The following is an 18,219-nucleotide window of genomic DNA, read 5'->3' as shown; positions in this document are numbered from 1 at the left end:
CCTGGAAGTGTGTCTCTGGTGTGGCACAGACTTGGAGGGCCACGATGCCATCTTGTGACCGTGGATGAATAGCGCATCTTGGTCGGCTGAGGAAGGCTTGCTAATTTGCCGGCTCATTCATTCATCCATTTGTACGCCAGACGTTTAGTAAACATGTGTTTGCCAGGCTGCGAGTATGTAATGTAATGAGTAAGACGTAGCTCCTGCCCTCTCGGATCCCCAGATAGGAAGAAATTCCCACGTTTGTGCACATGTACACACGCGCACATGATGAGCACAGAGGAATACTGTGATGCTCTAGGGTTTAGGTCTGAGGCGTATAAAAGAACGCTGAGCAGAACACCTAGGAGGAAGTGCCCACCTATCTGCTAGGGTAGGGAAGGCTACTGGGAAGAAGTGACGCCATCTTTGTTTTCCCCTTAATCTACCAGTATAAGGGGGAAATGGGGAGTTTCTATTTAACAGGTATAAAGTTTCAGTTATTCAAGATGATTAAGTTTTAGAGATCTGTTTAACATTGTGCCTTTACTTAACCAATACTCTATTGTAGACCTAAAAATTTGCTAAGAGGGTGGATCTCATGTTAGGTATTGATACTGTAAAAACAAAGCAAAACAAAACAACAAAGGGAAAGTACTTTAATATAGCAAGTCTAAAGTAATGTTGCCAGACACGCTTAACCTTCTGAGCCCTTAAACACCTCGGAGGTAGTATGATTCCAGTACCAGTAAAAGTATAATCATTTATTTGTTCGAGAATGGTTGTCACCTTTTTATTTAGGCTATCTATCTGATTCTTCATTCTATGAAAGGAGAAGATGTAGCTCCTAAGAGAATAGTGTTTTAAAAACATAAATGGAAAATTATGTTGTTTAGACTACCCTAAGTTAATATACTGCTGTTACAGCCTACCCCATGGGTGGCCTCCATGAGAAAACCTAAAAAGAAAAAAAGCTATTACATAGTAATTATTTTTCAGCAAAGATTAGTTGCTACCGAAAAGAAGCAGCAGTCATAATAGAGCCTTCTGTATCTTATCTTTGCAAAATAATTCCATTGACAGAAAGATCTAGGATAGTTTTGCACATAGCTGATAAAACATCTGTGTTGCCAAGGAACTCTTCCTGACTTATTAACACTCTGTCTCATTAGGAGATTTCAGCTAGGGTAGCAAAATTACTTTTCATGAGACTTGGCTGACTTAATATTAGGATGTATACAATCCAATTTTCATGACAATGAAATAACTATTCAGTTAAATCTATATTCTGAAAAAACATCATGTTTATTTTAGGAAAGTATGCTCTAGTTGATAATGTTTGCAGTCTAACATGTTTATATTTTAGATTTTGTAGAAATTAATGAAGTAAAAACACGTAGAGATACCCAGTGATCCCATAGAAAAAGTTTTGGTTTACTTTATTATTAAGTTCTGCATAGGAATTCTTTATTGGATTTTTATTCTAGTTTAACAGTTTCTGTAAATTTATTGTTTATGTTTCAAGAGGTGACTAGCTTTCATGAAGTTTTAAAAGTGTTACCTTAGTGTATTTCGTAGGACTTCAGTTGGTAGTTATTACTTTTGGCTCTGATTGTTTGAAATCTGATCCACTCAGTGTACCTTCAACGTATGTAAAATGGATGTAATAATTTTTAGAAGTCTTAAGTGTTTTGATTAACACTCATTGTATTAAAACGTGCTTTGAGGTTTGAGATATTATGAATCTTTCTATATTATGAATCTTGTTGGTCGGGTAACCTAGCCTGGGGTGAATTGGAAAATTGCACAGTAACTTTAATAAATTTGTACTATTTTGGGTGTGGAGAAGGCTTGACATATTTAAGATCTTGGGAGTTGCCCACCCTGTTTTGTGAAAGTTGCCGGAACCCAGTCATGGGAGCCCAGAGGAGTTAGTGGCACATATTTTATATCGTCTATGGAGTCACAGAAGGAATTCCAGAGATGAGAACTTGAACTGGGGAAGCAACTAGCCTCCTTTTATTTAAGCAAAAGTGGAAGAGTCCACATTTATTCCTTCTGTTTCCTTTTGAAGGCAGAAAATATGTTAGATCCTAGGGATATCAAGGCCTATAAATAGTTCTTAACTTTCAGTCAAATGAAATATCCAGAATATCAGATCAATTCCAGATGGTCTGCTGCATAAAAATAGAAAAAAATAGGAAGGAACAAAGCTGTAGAAGACAAAGACAACTGGGAATTAGAATCTAGTACAGTATGACTTAAGGAACAGGCTAATAAGGATTGGAAGAAGAACTTGAACCGTTTTTATTTTTTGTGAATCCTGGATATAGAAGTTAGTGGCTAGCCATCCTTAAATAAATTAGGAACTGTTTAAGGTTACTTTGAAAACTGTGGATCTACCAAGGTGCCTCTTTTATCTGTTACTGATTCTCAGTAGCAAAGTGGACATGCAGGAGTTTGGACAGCTCTGTTCTAATAATGACGGGGATGTTTGGAAAATTATGCAAATTCTTTGAAAAAGAAGGTTATCTGTTTTCATTAACAGAAAAGGTTTGCATTAAATATAACACAAAGATGTATATAAAAGAAATGCCAAAAATGTTTTATTTTTAAATAGCTATTTATTTGCATATCTTCTATCACATTTGTAGACCTTGTTCATTTTCATGTTTTCTTGTTAAATAACATTTTAATTTTGAAATGTCAAGTTGAATAATTTCCGCCCTATATTTCATGAGAAATATTTTTGAAATTGCTAGTAAGTCTTAATTTGTATATTACAAAAGTTATTTAATGTCTGTATTCTCTGCCAGAGTATAAGCTCCAGAAGGGAATATATTCTGTCTATATTGTTCATTATTGTACCCTAACCCCTATGCCAGGTACTGGCACCTGAGTATGCTCCACATGTTGTGTTGAATTAATCAATAGAATTCTTAAACTTACCTGAATATTTTAAAATTTATTAAAATTATATTATTACTACAATTAAAAGTGGGATAAATAAGAATGTACAGAGTTTAAATAATAGACAAGATACATGAGTGGAAAGATAGCACAGAAATAGAATGGTAACAGTGGGGGAGGAAATTATTTATCTTTGCACCTCTAGTTCCCAAACCGTGCCTGGCACATAGTAGGTCTCAGTAAATATATTGTGACTGACTCAAAAATTTGGGTGACTAAATAGTAGGTGTGAAACAATGAATATATATTAAGAAAATCATATAAGAATCTAACTGAATAAAAAAACTGTACAAAGAAATGTGAATAAATTTGATGATTATTTAGGATATATTTGATGGGAAGTATACAGAAAAGATTCATCTCAGACTACGGCCTAGACCCTAATATTCTTGTTTTTTAAACATTATAACTTTTAATTATAAATGATTTTGTGATTTTATATAAATCAACCTTAATTTGAATATATTAATGGCCTCTAAGATTATATTTGAGTTTTCTATACTGAATAATTTTAAATATCTATGATGTACTATGTTAGAACTATACATTTAATAAATTTCTTTTTAAAAGCATTCTGAATTACTTATTGTTTCAGTTTTAATGAGCTATATGAACACGTACATATATATTTTTAATTTAGTGCCCCAATGCCATACCTGATCGGAATACACTCCAGCCTTATAGAGGTGAGTATCTTTCAGACGTGAGATGGTGATAACTATTATTTTTATGAATTAATTTAAAACAGGTGTGTTTTGAAAGAATATCAATTGAATAGTACAAAGAAGTGACTAGTTGCATATTTAGAGTGTACTTACATGATCATTTTCAAAAAGGTAGTATTAAAATAACTTTATTTTAATTAGTATGCAAAATGACCATCTTCAGTGGTACGAGACCCATTGAAAGTAGGTTCAATTTGGTTGAAGTCATATGGTAAGTTTTAAATACTAAAATCCTTAGTCTTTGATGAACCACTTTCTTTATGGAACTTGAGATCTTTTATATCTATTTGTCTTTCAGAAGAAATATTTCTGTATTTTGAAAGTGAGAATTTATGTAATTATGTGTCATAAAGGGAAAGTTTTTATTTTGCAAACTTCACTATAATTCAGTGTACCAGTGTTTTTCAAAATGTGTTTTAATACACTAATCATGAACTTTTAAATTAGAATATAACTTTGTAAGACTTTAATTTCAGTCCTATTGGGACTTAAAATGTAGTTTGGTTTGTTTTTTTTTTTTTTGCACTGTCATTCGAAAATGACTTTTGTCACTTGTTATCACTGTAGTGAAAAACCTTGAGCTTTAAACACCTTGAGCTTCAAATCAGTGAGATTTCCAGAGAAGACTTCTTGTAAGATTAGCTTCTAAAAAAGTAAACAAAAGACTTGGGTCAGTTGCATGGCATCATTATGCCGGCTGATTTTTTCAAATATATTTCTTTTCTTGCTGGTTGTTCATATTGTACTTTAACCCAGTTTCTAATAAGCAACTTTAATGAGTTAGATTTGGTTTTCTGATTAGTTGTTGTCATTGTATATACCATCAGTCATCACTTTGCTGATCAAGAAAGAGCCTGGTGATTATTTTAAAATTCCTGAGCATCCTTTGTGGAGAGAGTCGTGCTTTAACCATTAATAAAGAATACATTTTAATGAATTTTTAGTAGGTTTAATTCCTTTTTAATTTTGAAGTCTGGGTTGGGTAACATTATGACTTTATATTTTGTCAATTTTTAGAAAATAACTTCTTACAGCCCAAGGTACTTGCATTGAAAGGACAAATTGTATAAGATAAAACATGAATAAATAGGTATTTAATCTGTTAGTAGAGTGTGGAATATATGACTGGAATTTTATTCATCAGTAGTTTGACTTTTTGCAAAATCTAACCATGGTTGGTTGGTATGGTTTCAAAAAAAGTCATCAAATTTGATTTTGATGTTAGTGCACGTATCTCTTCTTATGTAATGTACCTAATAGAATATGTCATTTTTATAATACATTTATTTATACAGATGAAAAATATGTAAAGTGGTTGATTGTACCTGTTGATGTTGTTGTTATTATTTTTACATAATGATTCTAGACCAACTTTTAAAACAAATGATTCAGCTTTTCCAAAATATTGTAGAAAGGAGTACATGCTTTAAATATTCAATTCAGTTTATCACATGTTTATTGTACACCTGTAGAGAAAATCAGTCCTTTTTTAAAGGAGCAAATTTAAGAATTTTTTACTCCTTAGAGTATTGTCTTGGAGAAGCAGTCCTTTCTAACTTTAAATTGGCTCTTATTAAATGAGACTGTGTAAAGCCATGATTAGATCGGCTGAAATCTCTGTACCTTTTATACTCTGGACTTATCAAACTGTCTTAATAGTCAGTTTTATTTGGTTTAATAGTGAATGAGAAACTATAATAGGAACTTTAAGAATGTTTTTCAACCAGTTGGGTACCATTTAGTAACTTTCTTCTTAATCTTTTACCAGGTGATACAGATCCTACGTTTCTATTTTTATGATGACATTATTACACAGATTATTTTCACTAAAATTCTGATCTTTTTTATTTTATATAAATGGTATTATAATTAAAATATAAATATATATTTACATATTTTATATATGAGACAGAACTGAATAATCTTTCACATTTGTTTGGCTGCAAGTACAACTAATTTTTTGTGGAGGAAGAATCAAAATATTCTCTTCTCTCAGTCAAGACAGTTTCAACACTTTTTATCAGTTTTACAAAGACTTTTAAACATAATTGTTCAAAGACATGAAATTAATGTCTTTCTAAATCTTTTTTAAAAATTATTTTTATGCGATCATAAGTAAAAGATGACTAGAACTCTCTTTTTAAAAAGTAAATTTGCTTCTAAAATAAAGGACAAGGGCATTTTGTTCTCCCTGAAAACTAGACTTTAGGGATGAAGTCAAAGCAAACTAAGGCCTGTGATTGGGAATAAGTCAGTACAGGCTACAGATGTGAGGGTTATATTATTTGTTTTAATGCACAAATGATTCTAGGTAAAGTGTTGGCCCAGTTTCACAGTATCGTGTGGCTGCTTCCACCGTGTCCCTTCCCTTGCTCCGTGTGCAGAGTGTGCAGGTGTGCTGGCATCACCTGGAAGGAGGATGGCGTGTGGAGGATGCCAGGAGTCTCGCCAGTTCAGCATCTGCTGTTGTTCTCAATAAGATTTTGTCTGTGTCCTAATATCATTTTCTTATTTTTGAAGAAAAAGCACATTGTTTTCTCACATTTTCTTACTCTTTCCCCATCCAAACAAGTTGATGAATTTTATGAGACGTAAAAATATGGGACAGAGAAAGTGGTGCTGTTTTATATGCCATATGACTTTCCACTCCTGTTTAGAAAAAAATGGCTAAAGCCTGATTTGGAGGGAAATAACAGAGAAAATACATTAATAAGAATTTTTTTTTAAAGATTTAAATTACATGCTATCTTCTCCCCCCTTTTTTGCCTTTGTAGAATTGTTCTCGTTTTAGGGAGGCCCAGTCTGTTGATTTATTGAAATGAATACATTTTCCATTCTTAATGAGTGTTCCCGTTAACAAATTTTAATATTCAGCTATTATTAGACTTCTTAAAACTAAGAGAAACTTTGAAAAAGGTATACATTTCATACTAATGGTAATTTCCTTTATTCCGAGATTTTTTTTTTAAAACTTTTTATTTTATATTGAAGTATAACCGATTAACAATGTTGTGATAGTTTCAGGTGCACAGCAAAGTGACTCAGCTATTCAGAGTTTAGTGTTAGCGTCATTACAAACATTTTGGGGTCACATAACCATTACTCTATGCTATTTAGATGAACTCATTTCATTCCCTGAAAAATACATCAGGTTTCTGGATTATCTTTACATTTTCTGTTAAAAGGGCAACTTAGAATTGAAGAGGGAAATCAAAATTATGATATACTTTTTGCATACAAATGCCATTAATATAAATATAGTTTTTGTTCATAGGTTATTTTTGTAGTTATGCTATAGTTGATTTGTAGATAACCACATATTTATATATGTAAACCTTTTTTACGTATATGTATGCACATGGAAAGGAAATGAGTTTATTTATAAATGTTTTGACAATAGTATCAATGTTATAAGTTACTTTCTTAGAAATGGCCATTTTCTGAGTCTTACTTTAGAATAATTATAATGTCTTTTACAGGATAGAGTTTTAGAATCACATGCCCCCTTGAGAATGCATATTCCACATAGACATTGTGGCTATCCTAACACATAAAAATTCCCTACTCTAGACTACCATTTTCCTAGCAAATTTAACATTCTACCTGATACGCAGAGATTTGAAATTCTAAGTGGATCACAGAAATTCCAGTCTTGGCTAACTTAAAAAATTGGCTTGGCCAATTTAATATTAAGCTATTTAAATAATCTGAAAAAATGGCTATTATTCTACAATGTCACTTTTAAAACTACTGCACTGAAATTAATTGATCAATTGCTAGTTGACCTATGCAATTAGGGAATTCTGGGTTGATGGATATATTTCATTAATGCACACCTTACTTATTTTCATTAGGAAATAATATTATTTGCTATCATCTAGATAAGACTAATAGAATTATATGATTTAAGTAGACATATTAGTTTAAATAAGAAAAATAAACCATAAATATTTTCTTTCTTTAAGGATAAAAATTTAATAAATTCTAATTTACTATCATTTATGCATATATTGAGATAATTTGACCATTTGACTAAGCTTTCAAACAAATATGACAAGTCAAATAGTTAATCTGATAGGCTATTAAATTTGATCCTTTATATTAAAGTCATGGGATAAACATTACTAACAGTAAATTCCATATTACTGCTCTCTGTCATTTTTTCTTACTCAATTTCACTTGTCATCATCAACTTATACCAAATTTACATGAAGATATAGAGAAAATATTTATTAATTTAAAACTTACTTTACTACTTAGTAGTCATATTTATTGTTTTGTGTTAACCCTGCAGTATGATTTAGGCTAAAAATAGCTATAGAACGGGCCACATGTTCCTGTATCATAGGATTGAAATTCAATTGGTAAAATTTAAAGGATATAAATTTTTACAGTTTAATATAGCCATGCCTATTTTGTATTTGTTGTAGTATCTCTTTGGTAGTTAAATTACATTCAGTGTCTCCAAACTATTAATATATTTAGATGAGTAAACATGCTATTTTAAGCATTTTTAATCTTTCTTTTTGAATGGTTTAGACAGACTTTCTCATAAGGCAAAATTGTTTATATTCTTTTATAACATAGAATTTTCCTTTTTTCTTTTCCTAAGGATAATGCATTAAGATAATTTTCTCTACATATCTAAGTTCATTATAACTTTGGAAGGACAATATACTAAGATGTTTGTTTATAATTGTGTTTTTTAAACAGAGAGTGAAAAATAAATCATTGGAGGATGTGGTTATGTTAAATGTTGACACAAACACTTTAGAATCACCATTTAATGACTTGAGCAGCCTACCGAGTGACGTGGTAAGTCTGGAGGATATTTTGTGGTGAACAAGCATATATATGTTTTCTGCTGGACCCTTGAATCAGCAAGAGTTACTTTCCCATTTTTCTGTCTGAAATAGAAGGGCTGAATATGAGCATGTGGTGTGAGAGGAGTCAAAGCAGAGTCTGTCTTTCGTATTTTTACCTTTTGGCAGTTGAGGAGATGTCAGATGCAATATCATATTCCTTATTGTAAAAGTAGGATCGTAATTAAAAAGCTAGATGCATTCATTAGGCAGAGTTTCTTTAAACATAAGTCTCTTCATCTCATCTTAATCATTATATTACAAAGTAGGCATTTCTGTCTGCCTAGTGGCATGTCTTGCAAAAGAATGAGAGAGTTTTTGAAGGCAAGAAGAAGAAGGGGGCCAATTATCGGCTTTTGCTTCCCTGCCACCTGCCAGCGCTTTTCCTTTTAATTAATGATCTGATGGCACTGGTCAATATAATAAGAAATGCTTGTACAGTTGGGGTCAGAAAATTCTGGCTTTGATCTCCCCCAACTTTCTGAAACATTTATTTGTTTTCTCTAAATTATTTCAGTTTTATTTTAATCCTTTCTATCCTGCTGAGGGCTGCAAGAATGAAAACCTACACTGTTTGTCATTTGCTCTGGCAGAGCAAAGACTGCTTACTTAGAATTCTATTTGTAAATTAAACTGCAAACCCAGTTTGTCATAAAAGACATCTGATCCTTTTGAAATGACGAAAACTGTCTTTTGTCTGTAAAGGCTGATAAATTAAGTGCCGTCTCTCTTCTGGTCTTTGATCTTGCAGAGGTTTGTGTGTGTGTGCATGTGTGGGTCTGCAGCTTATAATAGGATATATTCTGTACTTTGTGTTAAATAGTCTCCAAAGTCAATTTTCTGGCCTTCCTATTCCTCAGAACAGGGTAAAAATGCAGATTGTACTGTTTCTGTATATATTCTAATGGCTATTTTAAAATATCTTTATAACATAGTTCTAAGTTAAAATAACTCCCCTTTAAAAAAAAAAACCATTGTTTATTCAGCTATATTAAAATTCGGGAATAAAAAACCTTTAAAATATTTTTTTTTTCTGTAATACTGCAAGTACTTTGAAATCACTGTTAGGGAGCTTGAAAATAAAAAAGAATAAAAAAAAATCTCAAACTCAGAAAATACAGTAATACTAGCCTTGATTGCTTTTATGGCTAGTGATAGGGAAAATGTGACTTTAAAGTCAAACTCAGATTATTTATGCCCATAAATAACCTAAAATACTTGCTGACCTTGAAGCAAATTAAATCGAACTACTTTATCTAACTGTAGTAAAATTTATGCTATGTATGAACAAATCCAAACCCAGGCCAGTGAAGAATTATATTATCTTTTTAGCTCATTATAACTCGATTGCCTCATTATAAAGATTTTGCAGAAGCTGCTAGAAAGGATTGGAGTTGTTCATTTAGAAATCCATCAAAGTATTCTTCACTGGATAGGGACATAATTATGAAAATAAAGTCCCAGCTTTTAAGAATGTTTTCCTTATGTGCATGTAGTTCCTACCATTAATTCCCTAAGAAGAAAGGATTGTTTTTTCTTTTTTTTAAATGAGGAAGGATAAGAAAGAGGAAGAAAAAGAAATCAGCTTTTTTGTGTTATATTAAAATTTTTATAGTCAGCCCCAGTGATAGCTGATTATTTCTTTGAGAAAAACAATCTTTAATAGTAATTTTTTGATGAGTGATTCTTTTTAAATTGGGAACCTCTACTCTCCTAGTAGAATTAGTTTGATATTGAAACATTTATTTAAATATGTGAGGAAGTTAAACAATATTCATGAAATGTAAAAGCCTAAATATATAAAATGACAAGAGGGACCATCTCATTGTTTATTTATAAGCAACAGTTAACTGAACATAACTGAAATAGTAAAAAAATATTCATAAAAAGGAACTCTGCAAGGTAATGTAGATATAACTAAATATATGCTCGGAATTAAGGAGTGCAGACTTAGACAAATTTGAAGAATGAATAAACTGAAATAGTCCTGAGGTGGAGCTAGGACTATCTACAGAAAGTATGAGATGTTTTAAAGTTAGAGTCATTTTCTAAAAGTGTTTCATGTTATTGTTTGTTTAACCCAGCTCTAATAAATTTAGCTTTTTCATCAGTTTTCCAAAGCTATCTCTTATAGTAGGAAATACAATAAAGTATCACATCATACTTGCTATAATTGTAAATGTTTTAAATGAGACGTGTTAAAAATCACAAATGATCATACTGAATTTTTCTGTGACTTGAATTAATAAAATATACTTGAAGCCTGAAAAATATTACAGTTGGTATTGTTTGATAACTTAATAAATTAACTGATATTTAAATGGGGACATTTTAAAATCATTCACCAAAACATTAAAATTATGCTTACAGGCTAGATGGCTTTCTGTGCATGTGCACTTTATTATCGTGTCAGCTTGACCAGTGGTCTTGGCTGTTCCAAGGTCAGTGGTCACAGTTGTCCTGAATTACTAGTTCTTTTTTCCTGTGGACCCTCTGCTGTGTTGCATGCTGTAATCTTCTTAATGGCTTCATTCCAATATTCACACATAATATTTTAGATTTATTGACTGTTAGAAATACTACCATGCCAGTAGCAGTTCCGCTACTCTTAAGGTATTTAAAATTGGAAAAATAAATCAGGCCAAAGCTTTCAGGAATCCTTTGTTTTCCTTAAGGGAAGGGGAAAAAACTCTCTTCCTGTCTTCTGACAAGAACAGTTGTTTTTCGATTTCATCATTTCACTTTAGATCTGGATCATTAAAAGAAAAAAAACAAATTTTATTGGGAGTGATTTTAACGATATTGATTATTACATGGAATAACTTTTAAAAGCATTAAAATATACTGTTGTAGTTTTTGTCTACGAATACATTGTGAGTTTTATTTTTTTTAGTGGCTATGCCAAGTTATAGGTACCTTCAAACATATGTAGTTTGAGTGTTTTGAAATAAAAAAGTAAATTTTAGGGCTATGTAACAGTATCGATTGCAATTAGTGTTATTGTCGTATGTTTTTAAGTGGGGGCAGAAAGAGCCAGTTGTATTAAATAGAACATTTGAAATCTCAAATGGGTTCATTTTAATTTAAGAAAATGCATTATTGAGACCCCCTTCATTGCAAATATATACACAAATTTAGTTTCAATTACATAATAATGTAAAATGTTGTATTTCTAAGGTATTAGTGCTCATTTAAATTTTTATCATCATTAACATTTTAAAAAGTAATTTGGAAATTGTTACTATTTCAAAAATAAATAGAATGCCTCACTAGTGGGAAAATTAAGCTAAGTAAAGTTATAATGAGATACAGGAAATCTGTCTTTATGTGAATATTAAGTTAAAACAATTATAAACTAACTCTTATAGAAGAAAGCAGGTTAGAATTGACGTCTGAAAAAGTTACATGCATTAGAATATTCATTACTAGGAAAACAAATTTTGACCTGTACTGCTTAACTGTTTTTAAATAATTTTAACTTATTAGACTGTAAAAAATAATATACTCTGAGACAGGTCAATATACTTACACCCCTATGTTAGATAAGAGGGTAAAGCCACAGAAAGTATGCTGTTAATGGTATGTCTAGAGCTTTAGTTCATAGCAGTTGATCCTCTGACTTACGCCCCAGGCACTAGAGCATGGTCTGTCTTGTATAAACGTGATACACAGTGCAATGAGTAACTCTTAAAATTTGATATAGAAGCTTACTCTCCATTCTAATCTTGTTAAAGAAGTATCATTATGACCTATTTGATTTAAATTAGGATTGTCAACACTGTTTTAAAAACTCATTTTCATGCTATATGTAATGCTATTGGAAAACGATTGTCTATTTTCTATTATGAGCCTGTGTAGAAAATACAGTATGTACGCTGAAGAGTTATTGTACCATTCACGGTAGGCCACAGTATGTTACAGGACAGCAACATTTAGTATAAAGCATATTTAATTATTCAAACATTGAAAAGACCTTATTATAAAATAGAGTCATTTAAAATACTGTGCGTCTTGGGCTTCCCTGGTGGCGCAGTGGTTGAGAGTCCGCCTGCCGATGCAGGGGACACGGGTTCGTGCCTGGGTCCGGGAAGATCCCACATGCTGCGGAGCGGCTGGGCCCGTGAGCCATGGCCTCTGAGCCTGCGCGTCCGGAGCCTGTGCTCCGCAACGGGAGAGGCCACAGCAGTGAGAGGCCCATGTACCGCAAAAATAAATAAATAAATAAATAAAAATAAAATACTGTGCGTCTTATACTGAGGCTTTCAAGTATCACACCAAGGACTAGGTTAATGGTTTTACCATTACATGAAAAGGAAAGACACAAATTGCTCCGATTAACTAAAAATCATTACAAGCCTAAAGAACTAGAGAAAACAAACCCAACTCTGACTTTAAATTAAAATTTTCATATATCTGTATTCAAGTGAGTTAATTAGTTTGGGAATAAGTTTGGAAAAGAACTGGCTTTTTCAGAGAGTTTTTAAAATCAGCTTAAAAAATTAAAGTATGTAAACAAATTTAACTCTTACAACCATACAAATAAGTCAATAAATATATTTAATTCATTGGATATTTCCTCTAATCTAACACGAAGGTTTAGTATGTTAAATTGTCATAATATATGTTAGAAAGAGAAAAAAAAAGGCCCCAGAGAATATTTTATTAGTTCCAGGTTTGCCACAGCCATGCTGTAATCCTTATCTTGTTTAGCAGTGAATGAAGTCCCCAGCAAACTGGTAGAGTGTCCAGGTTTACAACTATGTTACAATTTCACTCTGGTTCTGGAGTAATTGAGAGGACACTTTTTTGTTTAATAGAGTAGTCTCCAGGAGACAAATCCTGCTTTCAGTTTGCCCCTGAGAGTAGTGTTTGTAAGGGTATTTTCATCTGACTTTCATAGTAATGAAAGGGAGAAACCTGGAAGCCGGTTTAATATCTATCTTTGTGGCTCTGCGTGCAACTGTGTGTTTCCTGTCTCTGGAGAAGGAGAGCAGGTTGTGATGGCAGTCACCGTGCTCCTGCACTCGACTTTGGCTGTCACGGGGATTCACCCTTCTTCTAAATAGTTACTTTCAGAGATGAGATTGTTTACGAAAAGGCTTTTTGTTTGTAAGTAAACTATGAATAGATCCTGCTATTTTTTCCTACTGTTTTCTTGGTGTGTATTTTTTAATATAAACTTTAAATACCAAAGCATAACAAAACAGAAATTAAAAGCTCAAAATCTTAATTAATTGGGCCCTCAACATTTAAAAGGTCTTTGTTGTTTTTCTCTTGGCTGCGTGAGAGAATCTGTGCCTCCCTCTGCAGGACCCAGCCCTGCGCGGTTCCTCCCTGCATGTCTCTGTATGTTTGCCATTTTAAAGTTGATTTAGAGTTTGCTACTTCTGGTGATTTTCAGTGCTCATGAATTTCCTTGGCTTTCTCCTGGCCTTTCATTTCCATCTAAATTAGCCAGCTCTTCTCCTAATGTCTTATTCTAAATTTATTTTTGGCTGCGTTGGGTCTTCGTTGCTGCACGCGGGCTTTCTCTACTTGCGGCAAGCGGGGGCTGCTCTTCATTGCGGTGCGCGAGCTTCTCATTGTGGTGGCTTCTCTTGTTGCGGAGCACGGGCTCTAGAGCACAGGCTCGGTGGTTGTGGCGCACTGGCTTGGTTGCTCCGCGGCATGTGGGATCTTCCTGGACCAGGGCTCGAACCCATGTCCCCTGCATTGGCAGGCGGATTCTTAACCACTACGCCACCAGGGAAGCCCCTCTCCTGATGTCTTTTTTCCTCCACTATCATCTTAATAATGTGCTTCTCTGTCTTCTTATGGCCAGTATGTGTGTATGTATGTATATATATGTTTTGGCTTTAAAATAATTTAAAAATTTGTTCCTTGTTTTTTAAGTTCTTCTCCATATTTGAGAGACTTTTTGTGTGTGTGATGTTGTGAGCACTGTCATCATAGTGGTTTCCAAATCTTGCTGATATGATGACTTGGTGGACTTCTCAATGAATTTTGTTCCCGGGCACCATCACAGATATTCTGATCCAGTTAACTAGAGAAGTTAGTGTAGCAGCATGCCTTGGACAGGTTAATTTGTTCATTCGTTCAGCAGATACTGATTGAGCACCTACTGTATGCCTGTATTGTGCTGGGAGCGTAGTGGACAGGAAGACGTAGAAGCTGTGGTCCTGGAACTCACATTCCATTATTAGCTGAACCCAACCACAGGGCCACACCAGGTCATGGTGATCCTGGGAAATAGCTGGGTTTGCCCAGCTGGGTTAACCAAGCACCGTTCAAAACTTAAGATTTCTGTTACCAAAGAGAGGGAGAGTGGCTGTTGGTAGGCTGACAGCTGTCTCTGCCATAAGCGAGCCCAAATGAAAATAATGGTAGCCAAGCTGAGAGGCCACTCTTACCCGCCTCCAAACTGAGATCTGCCTTTGGAGGTTCAGCTCAACATGTCAAAACACCTGAGTGCAGACCTGGCCTGAACAATGAGTATGAGTAAGGTGGAAGGTTGAGGAATAGCATATACAAAGGCTCTGCTGTTGGCAGATTCAGGGAATGGAAGGAAGTCCTGTATAGCTGCGCTTAGAGGAACAAAAGAAGAGGTTACACAGATGAGGTGGTAGAGACAGGTAGGAGTGAGAGCATCATCTACAACTGTTTTCCCTTCAGAGGCATCTTAAAATGAGTGGAAGGTCTGTGCTTCTTGTTCAGGACCTCCAGACTTTACTGGGAATTCACTGGAGATTTGTAGCAGAGGAATAATAGTGAGATCCACTTTGACTTCTAAAAATATCATCTTGGGTTCTAGGTCCTGAAGATCACTGGGGTAACGAAGCAGAAATGAAGCAGTTCAGAGACCATTTGCAGTGGTCTAGGTGAGAGATGGGAGGCGCTTGAACTGGATAGTGGCAGGGAGTTGGAGAAAAGCGGACAGATTTGAAATCTACATCAGAGGTCAAACAGCTGGGGCTCAGTGATTACTGCTTATGGAAGATGAGAAAGGGTGCAGCGTTGAGAGGGACCTGCAAGACACCTGGATGCACGGAAGTGACACTGACATTGGACTTGAGGTAGAGTAAGAGCAGTTTGGGTTGTGATCATTTTAAGATGCCTCTGAAGGGAGAATAGTTGTAGATGACATGGTATTTTAGGCTTCGAAAGGTAATTTAAGCATTCAGAGAAACAATGTCATGATACCCTCTGGGAGTGTATCATATGTTTTTCATTTAATAAATGTTAAAGGTTACTGTTTTAATTCTTAGATAGAAGCATGTTAGAAAATTATGTTAAGAAGGAAGCGTTAATTTTATTGCTTAAAAAACTGAACATTAGAAGGATTAAAGAAGTGTAGGGATTTAATATCTGATGCATACAATGACCATAACATGTTTCATGGAAGAATAAAAGACTTTAACCTTGTAACTTTTTCCTAAAGCAAATAATTATTTGAAGCATTAACTTTTCTGAATGTCCGTAGTTTCTAGAGTGCAGCTTAGTTAGGAAAAAGGATACTTAAAGACATCACAGAGATGTTTCTGGTCATGTAGGTTTTATCCTAATGTTATTCCTGAACATTTATTTTTATCTTCTGTTCTTTACCCTTATGTTTCTCTTTGTGATCCTAAAAAGTAAAATTAAAATTTATGGGTTACAGCGATTGATTTATTTTTCCTGAGAAGACACATCTAAAAGTCAAGAGAAAATTTCTGTCACTTCTCTGAAAAACTCAGCTCTTTTATGTCACCTCCCTTCCTAACCCCCGGTTGGCATAATTGCTTCATTACTCAGCCCATGTGCACGTGGCTTGCACTCTTCTATTTATACCTGTTTGCTGTGTTTACTCATGTAATTCCCTTCTTTTATCCATGGTCACTTAGTGCTAAGAGGGTAAAAGTGGAGAATTGGTGGTAATATTATTCATGTTGCAGTGAACTCCCACTGGGCTCAAACCCAGGTTATAATTCCTCCTGTGATGGCTGCTTTAGAAGCCTGGATTCTCGTTGTATGAAAGGAATTTGAACATTTGATAAGAGCAGTGAAATGACGTTTATTCTGAAGTTTTTTTCACTGTTTAACTTTTTTTTTTTTTGCAGGGGAGGTCTAGTATGATACCTAATTAGACTTCAAAAATAATTTATATACAGACTAAAAAATGTCATAATAAAATAAAATGTCAGTTTTCAAGTCATCTTTAGCCATCGGAGATTGAAGCTTACTTTGTTAAGAATAAAAAGAGAAAACAATTGATACTTTTTCAAGATCCCATGATAGGATTTTGTGATAATAGCCATGTGACCAAGGTTCCAAATGCTTTTCTGAATTCAGTTATATGTGAGTATAAACTTTAGGATCTCATGGAAAGATGTACATTTATTTCATAACTAAACTTAGAAGTTTGGAAATTAAAGCAGAAAATGCTATTTCCCAGACCAAGTATTTTAAATAAGTGCAGAAGATATATCACCTTATTTATAGATAAAAACTGCTAAAAGCTATTTAGCTCTGCAAAGCGTAGTGGTAACTGGTGATAATTTACTCCAGTGGTCTAAAGGACAGGAAAATAGCAAGGCTGACACAATCATTTTATGGTAGAGTAATATCCTAATAGCTGAAGCTGACTATTAAAAAACGCTTTCATTTTTACAGGCTGTTTTTGAGCGCTCATTGGTGCACACAGAAACGCTTAACTCAGCTGCCCTTCTGGTCTCTGAAAAACAGGAACCACCTCAGACCTACTGGCAGTCGAAGCCCACCTAGAGTAGGTCAAGGAAGAACTCCTTATATGCTGTTTGTAAAGGTTGAAATAATGTAGAAATAGGCAAAGGAAAAACTTAACCATATTTCTTGCTAGTCTCACATGTCTGTTTGAAATTATATAGTGTGCTCATATAGAATAGCACCGTCCAATAGAAATATAATATGAGCCACATATGCAATTAAAATGTTTCTGGTAATCATGGTAAAAAGGAATAGGTGAAATTAATTTTAATAATGTATTTTATTTAATCCAGTATATTCAAAATACTGTTTCATCATGTAATCAATAAAATTATTAATGAGGTATTTTGCTCTTTTTAAGTCTTCAAAATCCAGTGTATTTTTTTTTTTACACTAATAGCAAATGCTAATTTGGGCTACTCACATTTCAAGTGCTTGTGCGTCTAGTGGCTACCGTTTCGGACAGTTCTAGAACAGGTATTTTCTTCTTTCCTATTTTGTATAGAGCTCTTGAGGAAGTTCAGGAGCTCTCACTGACTAATTTTGGAAGTGAAGGCTACCTCGTTATGATTTGGTTAGGAAGGGCCTGAGGCAGTGTGATGAATACCCTGGATAACTTACGCATTGATTAAGTAATCAAGGACTTGGGGTAATAAAGGGTGAGGGATGGTTTGACTTGCCTCCAGTCTCTGGGAGCATATGTGTCATGCTTGTCCTAAGGATTCTTAATTTGTGGAGAACTGAATTGTCGCTTCCAGATTTTATAGAAAAATACATCTTGAGGAATTTTCTTTTACAAAGATACAAGGCATGACATTTAAAAAATTTTTTTGTTTTCTAAAGTAAAAATTAAAATAACCCAATCATTTTCTTTTTATAATACTTTGGAAGACTAGAATCTTATTCTTTCCATCATAAGCCTTTTTAGAGGGCAATAATGAAATACATGTATTGATTTTCAT

At 33.8% G+C, this 18,219-nt stretch overlaps 1 protein-coding gene across 7 annotated transcripts in view; it reads left to right on the top strand.

The window, feature by feature from the left end:
- The window catches only part of DENND1B (DENN domain containing 1B), a 259,477-nt gene that overhangs the window by 150,207 nt on the left and 91,051 nt on the right, over positions 1-18,219 (top strand). For all 7 annotated transcript variants that reach the window (XM_033416652.2, XM_049708637.1, XM_033416648.2 and 4 more), the window contains 2 exons: positions 3,590-3,635; positions 8,388-8,489. In XM_033416652.2, coding sequence (XP_033272543.1) covers positions 3,590-3,635; positions 8,388-8,489 — 148 coding nt within the window. The remainder of the gene's footprint in view (positions 1-3,589; positions 3,636-8,387; positions 8,490-18,219) is intronic.

This window comes from Orcinus orca, chromosome 1 (assembly GCF_937001465.1).
Source record: "Orcinus orca chromosome 1, mOrcOrc1.1, whole genome shotgun sequence".
NCBI classification, from domain to species: Eukaryota; Metazoa; Chordata; class Mammalia; order Artiodactyla; family Delphinidae; genus Orcinus; species Orcinus orca.
This window is presented reverse-complemented; position numbering and strand designations above follow the sequence as displayed.